Raw genomic sequence first — 12,161 nt, forward strand, 5'->3', positions numbered from 1 at the left:
TCAAGGATGTGGCTGCGGTCATTGGTTCACGATTACCTGATGAATATAAGCACAAGGAAGTTACACAAGACAGCCCCACAGGGGTGTGAGCCCATTTCTTATCATAAACTGCAGCTCCAGGACGTCCTGTCTACAACATGTGGTCAAGCATTGTGTGTATTATTTCATGATAAAGCCTGTGCTCTATCTTTTGAAAATGTGTTGTCTTTGTATCGATAAAAAGTTTTAAAAAAGCAAGTAACAAAGCTTACAGGTAGTTGAGACTAGTAATGTTACGTCTGACACCAAAGCTCCAATGCTTGCTTCAAACTCCTTTCTACGAACCAGTGCTTCGGAGCTTGTATCGTTAAAGTGACTTGTGAAGCAAACACACTGGTTCACTCATGTAGTGAAGCACATGACTGCTTTAACAGGCCACTCCGGGTTTGAATCTTGGAGGGTGGTATTCTCATTAAATTGAAGCTAAACTATGGAGAAACTGTTTGGCTATTGTATTCTGTGTCACACCAAATTTTTACAAGTACATTCACTATGGAATGCTTTTATTCCCTTTCTTTAATAGAATTTTGACGACTTTTATGGTAAACGTAAAACTTATATCTTTCTGAATTAAAGGAAAGGTTGGCTGTATTTAATGTGGACCCTGGCACCTATTTCCAGGAAAAACACCTAAAATAACATACCCAAAATAAATCAGTAATATCTCCTCAACCATTAGGCCTAGATGCATAATTCTGGTCTCCTTAGAAAGGTCAGAAGATAAGGAATATGAATCCATTGCACATTAACATATTTATTTTACCATTAATGACTACATGGAATACAGAAAAGATATATTTTCATCCTCGCCTGGTAAAAAAAGCTATATTTTAATGCAATAAACCATCATAAGGTACATTATAATGCACCTGAATATCTTCTAATACAACTGTAACTGTAAATTTGAACAGTTAGTACACAATCTAAAAAATATACCAGGTGAATGTCCATGTTTTGGCCATATTTACTGTTCATATGTTCACCTTTATTGTGAGTTATCTTCAAAACATTATTTCTCTCCCTACAACCACGTTCCAAATAACAAAGCTTCCAAAACATTGAAATATTGATAAAAAACAGTCAATATACACTCACCTAAAGGATTATTAGGAACACCATACTAATACTGTGTTTGACCCCCTTTCGCCTTCAGAACTGCCTTAATTCTACGTGGCATTGATTCAACAAGGTGCTGAAAGCATTCTTTAGAAATGTTGGCCCATATTGATGGATAGCATCTGGCAGTTGATGGAGATTTGTGGGATGCACATCCAGGGCACGAAGCTCCCGTTCCACCACATCCCAAAGATGCTCTATTGGGTTGACATCTGGTGACTGTGGGGGCCATTTTACTACAGTGAACTCATTGTCATGTTTGAAATGATTGGAGCTTTGTGACACGGTGCATTATCCTGCTGGAAGTAGCCATCAGAGGATGGGTACATGGTGGCCATAAAGGGATGGACATGGTCAGAAACAATGCTCAGGTAGGCTGTGGCATTTAAACCATGCCCAATTGGCACTAAGGGGCCTAAAGTGTGCCAAGAAAACATCCCCCACACCATTACACCACCACCACCAGCCTGCACAGTGATAACAAGGCATGATGGATCCATGTTCTCATTCTGTTTACGCCAAATTCTGACTCTACCATCTGAATGTCTCAACAGAAATCGAGACTCATCAGACCAGGCAACATTCTTCAACTGTCCAATTTTGGTGAGCTCTTGCAAATTGTAGCCTCTTTTTCCTATTTGTAGTGGAGATGAGTGGTACCCTGTGGGGTCTTCTGCTGTTGTAGCCCATCCGCCTCAAGGTTGTGCGTGTTGTGGCTTCACAAATGCTTTGCTGCATACCTCGGTTGTAACGAGTGCTTATTTCAGTCAAAGTTGCTCTTCTATCAGCTTGAATCAGTCGGTCCATTCTCCTCTGACCTCTAGCATCAACGAGGCATTTTCGCCCACAGGACTGCCGCATACTGGATGTTTTTCCCTTTTCACACCATTCTTTGTAAACCCTAGAAATGGTTGTGCGTGAAAATCCCAGTAACTGAGCAGATTGTGAAATACTCAGACCGGCCCGTCTGGCACCAACAACCATGCCACGCTCAAAATTGCTTAAATCACCTTCTTTCATTCTGACATTCAATTTGGAGTTCAGGAGATTGTCTTGATCAGGACCACACCCCTAAATGCATTGAAGCAACTGCCATGTGATTGGTTGATTAGATAATTGCATTCATGACAAATTGAACAGGTCTTCCTAATAATCCTTTAGGTGAGTGTATATGACCAAAAGCACTCCCATGCTTTACAGCCCACAGCTGAGAACAGAACATCCTACAGGGCTGCAGGGGGCTCTTTCTTTTCAATTGACATCCTGCATGTCTGTGTAGCTCTTACGGGTCGCCAGCAGAGGCAGATAAAGAGCGCCTCCGCCAAAGCAATCTCTTCTTCCCTACTTCAATCTGATGAGAGAAACAAAACTTACAGTTAAGCCAACCTCGCTAAGATGGCAGCCCACCAGACAGTCTCTGCTGCAACAGCGAAAATCGTCCCCAGTATCGGACAAGTCCGTTACCAAATGTTGAAGCCAATCGCTCATTCAACGTACAGGTAAGTAGTGCAGAGTCTCCTTAAGATATTGGCCAACAATTTTGTGGTTGTCAGCTTTTTGCTTCTTTACTGTATCTTCACCGGCAGACGGCGGTGTCTTACATTTTGTGAATGAACCTTCGAGTACTGAACCATTTTCGACATAATTATGTCAGAAATCAATATTGTTTCAGAACCCATCATTTGACCATCACTAGTTGAGACTGGCAAATCCAAAATGATAGAACAGGTAGTACAGTAACAGGCAGAACAGTCATCACATGATATAACACAACATCATGACAATGACCGGACACAGACTGAGGAAAACACACGCTATATACACACACACACACACACACACACACACACACAGGGCTAACGAGCAGGGAGGGAGTCAACAGATGAAAGACACGAGGGACTAATCAGGAGAAACCAAGCAAGGGGGAACAGACAGGACTAGACCAATATGCAGAAATACAAACTGAACACTCAATGGATGAAAACTGAAGAGAACAGGAAGAAAGCTAACCGACCAATAAAATAAAACAACACATGCAGAGAACACAAACTAACGCTTAAAAGACAGGCAGTCAAAAACTTAGATAGAAACATACTCAAGGCACAGAGCAAAAAAACTAGCACCAAACAACATGGAGCAGACAAGACCAATATAACAATAAACACAGAAGTACACAGATGAGGATTATGGCATTCTTTTAAACATAGGGGCCATCTCATCATCCTCTGTATCCCAGAGAGGGCTTGGGGTGTCTGGGATGTTGAGTTCTGACAAAGTCTAAAAAACCTGTTGAACCCTTAAGAGACCATACGCCAGTGTGTGGCGTATGGTCTGTGCCCTGACAGGCTGACCCCTTCAACCTCCCACAGACATCCTCTGGATATGTCACTGAGCACGTGCACTCAACGTCTTTGGTTGACCATGGCGAGGTCTGTTCTGAGTGGAACCTGGAACCTATCCACTATTACGAGACAAAGCACAAATCTTTTGAGCAAATGCACCCACTCAAATCCGAACTGAAAAAACAGAAAAATCGCCTACAATCATAGCTGGCAGAACAAGCCACAGCTCACGTTTCTCACTAAACAAGAGAAAGTAGGGAAGTGGTATATAAGAGGGAATGAAATAGAAGGAGGTATTAAAACTAATAAAATGTTAAGAATTGTTAAGTCTTGTAGTAGCTGTTTCCTTAAGGTTTCTAACATCTACTTGAAAGAATTGGAGAATAAAGCCCTCAACTCCTTCAGAGCAACAGCACCAAGCCACTGGTACAGGTATGTGGATGACATCTGGGTTAAAATTAAAAGCCAGGAAGTGCAAACATTCACAGAACACACCAACTCTGTGGACAGTAACATCAAGTTCACACGACAAGATGTTCACAACAACAGTTTGGCCTTCCTGGACTGCGCTGTACACATTGAAGAGGACAGGAGCCTGCAGATTGGTGTTTACAGAAAACCCACACACACAGACCAATACCTACTGTTCGATTCCCACCACCCACTGGAGCACAAGCTAGGGGTCATGAGAACACTGCACCACAGAGCGGAAAACATACCAACAAGCGCCCAAGCCAGAGAGAAGGACCAGAACCACCTGAAGGGGGCACTTACAGCCTGTGGATACCCTAAATGGACCTTTGTGAAGACAGCCACAAGATCCAAGAAGAACAAAACTACAGGGGAGGAGGAAAAGAAGGTCAAACGCAACAACATTGTGATTCCATACGTGTCTGGAGTATCAGAGAAACTCAGGAGGATTTTCAACAAACAACATCCCTGTGTTTTTTAAACCCAAGAACACACTAAGACAGATGCTGGTCCACCCCAAAGACCGCACACCCAAACACAAGAAAAGCAATCTAGTGTATGCGGTCCAATGCAGTGAGGAATGCACAGACCTGTATATTGGGGAGACTAAACAACCACGACACAAACGCATGGCTCAACACAGAAGGGCCAACTCCTCAGGTCAAGACTCTGCTGTCTACTTACATCTGAAGGACAGAGGACACTCGTTTGAGGACCACCAGGTGCACATTTTAGACAGAGAAGATGGATGGTTTGAAAGAGGTGTCAAGGAAGCATCTACACCAGGGTTGAGAAGCCATCGCTTCTCAACCCTGGCGGTCTACACCACCACTACTTACAATGCGGTCCCTTTCATCACTTCAGAGGAAACTTAACAAACGTAACCTCTTGGCCTCAGGTGAAGATGCCAACGACGGTCATTCAGACCCCACTGAGGTTAAATAGCTAAGTTTCCCCACCAATGACTCAGAACTAAAGAAGTCTCTTGGATGATGAACGAAATGTCTTCTAGTATCTTCAACCAAGTCCAGTTGCCCTTGACTTTAACCTTCTTTGTGTAATGACCTGGAAAAATATGTCACTTATGTTGTATTTTTTCTGGAATATGTGGGTTACTGTATTTTTTTGGGCTTGCTAAAGTGCTTAATTCATATGTAATCCCAGTTGAGATGTAAGAGTTACTGAAGTGGCAAATGTCTATTGGTTGAAGATGCAATGGGATTTATCATTTAATTATCCTCGCTCTGTTCAGATGTGTCCAGGTAATTTAACAGTTAAGTTGTGTTTTCCTTAAGATGTTTAAGCATGGTTTACTACATAAGATAAGCTCACTAATCATTTTGTTAATATTAGAGATTTAGTGACTAATAAAGTATCCTGTTGAACTACGGGTAATCACGCGAGAAGGGAGATCAGGGGGAACTGAGGGAAGAGTTGCACGAGCACGAAAGCTAGTCGGCAGCTAACAGTGCTTTTACGGCACTTAACGTTTTAAGTTGGACTATTCATGGTATCGGACACTGCTCTCGCCGTCGTAGGAGTTTGTGACTGTGGGGCTACCACTGGAGGTGTGTGTATTTGCACTGGGAAGTGAGCTTAGACCTGTTAGTTTCTGTGGCTAAGTTAGCTCGTGGCTTCGCGGGACTGTGACACCGTCGTGGTGTGATTCTTGCATAATACAAAGAAGGAAACTGAGCTATTGCGTTCTTGATGTCTGTCTCATCACATGCTCTGTATCTGAGTAGATCAGTATTTTCTGTGGTAATAAGAGGTTAAAGTCAGGATTATCCCTCCAGCCTCTCATTGGTAGTAGAGAGAGTGAGAATCATAGCGTTCCTAGACAGGTTTATTATACAATGGGATGTCTCTTTCACCATTTTACCAAACATTAGGGTTAAGGGGGCTCAACACTTTATATGTTGCTTTATAGTGTACTTGCCTCATCACGAGCCGATGGTGAAAAGGGTTACATTTGGATAACAGGAAGATTTCTGACATTAGAGTCAACATTTGGGTACACAGACCCACCCACTGTGAGTGATGACATTTCTCAGAACAGGCTCTCCTGACTTGGAAGAACTGCCGGAAAAGGACCCGCTCATCAGCAGCCATCCATACCCCAGAAGTGGCTCTCTTTTTGGGGAGGCATCCAGGGATCTGGTCAAATGATCTTAACAAGGCCTTCTGTAGCATCTGGGTTCAATTGGGAATTTGGAACGCTGACCTCTCCATTGTAAGTGATGCAAAAGATCAAACTTTAAGGCTAGATTCCTTATTTTCTGACAAATGGCATCACTTACAGTGGGGGGAAACTGTGTTCTCTTTTGTCAGACTTCAGTTTGTGGTCCTTGGGCCTCCAGGAACCATGGTCAGGTTTACCGAAGTCTCTACATATCCAAGAAAAGGTTCTCATTACTGAGGGGGGCCTCAAGAAACAGTAGAGTCTGTGTGCCCTTTTGTCATACTGGACATTTTGGTCCTGGGAGCCTCAGAAAAGGCTCTCCTTGCCGGGTAAATCTCTAGAAATATCAACCCCCCCACCCCCCAATACAGCAGCCGCTCATGTTCTTGAAGAGGGTAGGTGTAGGGTCCACAAATTTCACTCTGACAAACAGGAACATTTTTGACACATCGATTGACAAATGGGAAACTTCTGGATGTGAGGGAACATTTTTGACATATTGGATGAATCTTTTGTGGGTATCGTGTTGGTCAAAAATGTTCCCATTTGTCATCCCAATTCAATTCATCAAAAATGGCTGCCGTCACAGCTGGAGAGACAACAAATATCCCAGAGAGACAGCCAAAATTAAATACGTCCAGTCACTAAGGTCACAGCGCTCAGGGACTACCCCTGGTGAGACGTGGGAGGAACCAGGCCACATTGTTCCAGAAGGACTTCCAGGTCGTCCTGGGTCGGTGTGGCTTTGGTTCGGAATTGTGCTGGGTGTTTTCACCCCAATACTTAGTTTTAAAACTAAACTTTATATTTGTGAGGACTTTTTAAAGCTTGACGTCTTCAGACAGAAACCAGCAGAGAGCCAAAGACAGAAAGCCTGAAAAGACTGACACACTGTTGATTTTGCTCTTTTCATGTTCAGAGTAATAAAAATAGAGTTTCTAATATATTCTAATAATTCCAGCTGTATTATTAAAGGGAACATCAGTATAAAAGTGTAAAATCCTGGACTGAGCTGATGGTGGGTTGTGTGGCAGCTTAGATGAACTTCTTGGCGGTCCTACTCTGCTCCCTGAGCTTCTTCCTCTTCAGTCGGCCCTCCTTCAGCTGCAGAAACACACTGAGTATACCGTTTCAGCACAATGTTCTCCTGGCTCCTTCTAACCTGGAGAGACATAACAGCCCACACACATGTTAATGCATCACTCCTCCTCTTCTTCAGTAAACACAGACCAAGTGCTTCACCTCAGTCATCTGAACAGACATGTGTCGGTACCTTATAGTAGAAATAAAGGGCAGCAGTCACCAACAGCAACAGCAACACCATCACCAACACCAACAGCAGAGTCAGCGGCAGGACGATCACGTTGATGAGAAGAACTGTTGAATCTGATCAAACAGATGGACAGTCATCACATCACACACCATCATGAGTCCATCAAACACAAACTGTAGAGACCTGAAATGTTCCAAAACCACTTCAGCATGGAGCTGTGGGATTCTGCCCATCAGTAATCTCTATCAACAGATATCTGAATGCAGAGTCTGGAGGCAGGGGACCAGGTTTTGGTATCTGCAGTTCTAGTTTCTGTTTGTGTTCTGACAAATCATGTATGAGCAGGATTTGGTTGCATGAAGGTAACAGTCGGTGTTGACAGCAAAAGAGGAATGCAGGGGCCTGAATGACCTCTGGATATCAGCTATGGTCTGACCATGACATCTGTTTCCTGCCTGTCTGATCTGAAGAGGGATCTCTCCTCTGGTGATCCTCCTTTTCTGTGGAGTTTGTTTGGTTCCTGTCCCACCACACCTCTACACAAAGTCTCAGTCCGCAGACACAACAATACTAGAAACCATCAGGACAAAATGCCGGACCTGGGGTGATGGGGTCTTTTCAGTTACAGCATTCCCAGTTAATCTCCTTCCCCTTTGTCCCCTCCATCTCTGTTTTGGACTAATTACTTTCATGTTCCCCTGTAGAGTGTCTTTGAATCTTTAGAAAAGTAAATGAATAAATATAATTTATTATTATTATTATCTTATTCGAGGCTCCGATTGTGTCCTTTGATGTACAGATCATAAAGCCCTTTGAAAATAATCTGATTCCTGTCTGTAGAAATAAAACTGGACTTTAATGAAACTATATGTGGGCTGACATGTGGGCGTTTCAACACCAGAGGACCTCTGCATCTCTAAGTGGGAGTTAAACATGCCCAGGCATCGCTCAATGACTGCTGTGAGCTCTCTAGCTCCATGCTAATAAATTCAGGGTGTCGTGTTCTCAAAAACCAACCCCTGTCTTTCAACTGAAAAGCCCAGAGACAAAATGGCTTCGGCTAGTGCCAGCTGGGGGGACATGGTGGAGGACCCTGATGCAGAGTTTACTGCTTCCTGCGCCCTGTTTGGGAGGAGAAGGCCATTGAGGACGATGATGTCAACATACTGTAGATCTTCTCGTAACTTCAATACTATAAAACTTTGATTAATAGCCCGTGCTTTAATTTGCTAAAATCACTGAATTGACCCTGCCTATATTTGGGACAGGCAACCATATGGGACAGGCCTTTAATTCCTCTCGCACAAATCTGAAATAAGCTACTATGAAAGAGTTTATTTATTTCAAACAGAATATTACTTGTCTAAAAATTTTCCAATAATATCAAATACACATCATTCATTTGATCTAGAGGCAGCTTATGAGCTTTTAATTTGAAGGCAGCAACATAACAAAAAAAACAACACTGTACGGGATGAGATAAGTGTGGCAGTTAGCAGACAGAGAGCTATGGACTTCATATGCCAGGATTCACAACTTGGATTCATTTTTATGAAAAGCTGTTTGGATTGTTTTGATCGGTGGACCCGTACAGACTAAAGGATGATAAATAATCAGGAACGGACACATTCGGACTTAACGAGCGCTTCAAAGTTAACTGGACTCAAATTTCCTTTTCTTTTCATCTCTTGTACCGTGCAGGTCACACCAGTAAATGTATTAGAATCAGACTTAAGGGCTTATTGTTTTTGTTAAATGGCTGGTTGAATTGTGAAGAATGGAACCAATCTAACAATGTGTAGCATGTCCATATTGACCATACATTTAAACATTAATATTTGTATTATGATCTAAGCAGCTTAGAAGCAGGTAAAGTGAGCGACCCGGCTGGGTTTAAGGGGTTTTATACATCCAAAGAACTTCCATAAAAAAACAGACCAGGAGACCTGCGTTTATTTGTCAAAATGTATTCACACACAAGGCCAGTAAATGAGGCATGCGGGCGGCTATATGGGACTCTGCTATAAATTGAAGATTTACGTTAATTTGACAACACATGCAGAAAAAATACTGCAGAATAAGGAAACAACCACTTAGATAAATATTGCAAGCAGCACAGAAGACAATGGAAACGGCACCAAAACGTACATGTTAGCTCAGTTTCCAGCGCGTTGCGCCCTCAGGGCCACCGTACATGACAGCAGTCACAGTGTCACTCAGAAACACAACATGCTTGGAAACTATCAGCTGATCGTTGACAATCAGTTCGGACGGATCATCTTTTCCAAAGCTGCATGGAAACAGTGTGACGTTTCAGCTGCTCTGCTTCAGCTTACCTGAGACAGTGAGAGACAGCCGACGGCTCTCAGAGGAGAAGTCATGAGAAAAAACATGGACGTGATAAACACAGCTGTAGTTTCCTTGGTGGGCGGGCTCTGCGGCAAGAAACAGGAAGTGGGCAGAGTGATTGACAGCTCGCTGGGTGGAGATCTGTGATGCGTTGGAGGAGGTGAAGGCGAGCTGGAAGGAGCCTCCTAGGTACTGTGGCTGGATGGAGCAGCTGATGTTTAAGGTGGAGCCCCTGGACACCTGAAAGCCCTGCTGCTGGGCCTCGGAGACCCCGTCCACGGAGGAGGACACAGAGATGTTGGGCTGAAGCAGCAGGTCTGTAAACACACAGATGATGAAAGGTCACATCAACAAAATGGCCCCTGAAGAAGGAAGTGATGTCACAGGTCTGACACGGGTAACAAACATGGAGCAGAGCGATGACAGACTGTAAAAGGAGGGACTGGATCCACCTGGTGGGACGTCCCCAAACACAGAGACAGACAGACAGACAGGTTCCTCCAGGTGTGTCCTGTCAGGTGAAGCTTCCAGAAACAAGCCCACCTCTCTACACTTTAGGACGTCACTGTCCTGGAGAACTTTACAGTTCAGTCCAATGGAAACCACTGAGACACTGAGACAGAGGAGAGGACACACTGGGGACATTACTGTCATACATGATGTCATAGAGGATGTCACTGATGGGCTTACCTGAGCAGGTGAGATCCAGGATGGAGGAAGAGGAAAATGATCTTACACACTCCCTCAGAACAGATCCAGACTGAACACAGTCTGACCTGATCCACCACACAGGTCTGACTGAGGACTCATTTCTCTCTCCTACAGAAACAGCAGAGCCACAGTCCAGATCTCTACAGACAACATCTGCTTCCTTCTGGGTCCAGCCATAGTTTTCCACTGGTCTCCAGTCTCCCTGTTTCACCTCCAGTGTTCCTGCACAGCGACTGGCTCCTCCCACCAACCTGACAGGCTCTGAACAGAAACCAGAGAGTCATCAGTAAAACAATAAAGTGAGTTTCATCAGAACAGAAATGAAGCAAATCAAAGCTGCAGCTCCTCTTCTACCTGAGCAGGTGAGTCCAACAGCTTTTCCAGGTGAGCAGGTGTTTCTAGCTGAGCCTGAGCTTCTACAGTCCAGGAGAGCAGACTCATGGCCTCCACACTGGAACTCTTTGGTCCACATTGGAGCCTCCACTTCTCCATAGAGCGCCCCCTGGAGGACTGAAGGAGCCCCACAGCCAAGCTCCCTACAGACCACCTCTGCATCCTGCTGGTCAAAGTCAGCTTCACACACTGAGGACCACCTCTGGTTAGACTTCACCTCCAGTCTGCCTGAGCACAGACTAGTCCCGTCCAGCAGCCTGACAGAGTCTGGAGAGATAACAGAAGATGAAATAGAGATAAAGACAGCAGACACAAAAGAAAAACATGTCATGAAACAACAATTCAGTGATTCAAGGTGGACTCAGCACAACTCCAACATCAGTTCATCATTAACAACAGAACACATCTTTCTACCAGCACAGACTGCAGCAAGTTCACCAGCACATTTCCATTTAATACTCTGTCACACTTGTTCTCCACGTCTGAACACTTTCAACATGTTTCCAAACAACAGCACATCATCATCTGCGAATCTGCAGATTTCTCTGCTCTGTTCCTTCTGCTCAGCTACTCCACAATCTTTGCTCTCCACACAAACAAGTTCAACACTTTTCATTCTGTCTTAATGTTCTAAGAAGATCTGGAACCCAGAAGAAAAAGCTGCTTAGAAAATGCTCCAACAGCTCTAACAGGGATAGGGGCTGGGAGAGAGAGATAGAGATCTCTCTTTTGGTCCTGGGGACTTCTGAAGCAGCGGACATGGATGAATATCTCACAAAAATGATTACACCTCATATTTTTGTATATAATATATAATAATTGATAAGATCTTTTCATGTGACAACACTGAAGAATATAGAACAATTATTTGGTGAGAATTAAAAGTCAAATCGCTTGAATCAAAAACTTAAAGTTGAAGTCGAAAATGAATCTTGTATTTAGGATTGGCGTTGGGGATTTGGGGATTGAGGATTGAGTCATGTTTGCAAATGAGGATGCGTGACCCAAAGGCTGCAGGGAGGGTTTGGAGCACGGCTGAGGCGCAGAGTTACTTTATGGACTGCAGGGGGAGCTCTGACTGCCAGCACACTGTCATGAAAGCAAGCAGAGGAAGTGAGCAGGGCTGGAGGGAGGACTATCATTTATAATACCATAACTAAAAGCGTACAGCATTTCTGTCCATTTGGCCTCACACACAAAGTCAACAGTGAAAGGAATGCTATCCATCTGACGAGAAAGCAGCGGACAGTACTGAGTGAGTGACAGAGTGTTATTCAGATGTGCA

General features: G+C 43.9%; 1 protein-coding gene across 1 annotated transcript in view; it reads right to left on the reverse strand.

Moving 5' to 3' along the window:
* The window catches only part of LOC119891504 (scavenger receptor cysteine-rich type 1 protein M160-like), a 1,270,577-nt gene that overhangs the window by 1,179,658 nt on the left and 78,758 nt on the right, over positions 1–12,161 (reverse strand). Inside the window, exon 13 of the mRNA XM_038703207.1 lies at positions 10,838–11,143. Coding sequence (XP_038559135.1) covers positions 10,838–11,143 — 306 coding nt within the window. The remainder of the gene's footprint in view (positions 1–10,837; positions 11,144–12,161) is intronic.

Source organism: Micropterus salmoides, unplaced genomic scaffold, assembly GCF_014851395.1.
Source record: "Micropterus salmoides isolate LMB-PRFRI ecotype aquatic unplaced genomic scaffold, ASM1485139v1 Ms_hic_scaffold_7, whole genome shotgun sequence".
NCBI lineage: Eukaryota > Metazoa > Chordata > Actinopteri > Centrarchiformes > Centrarchidae > Micropterus > Micropterus salmoides.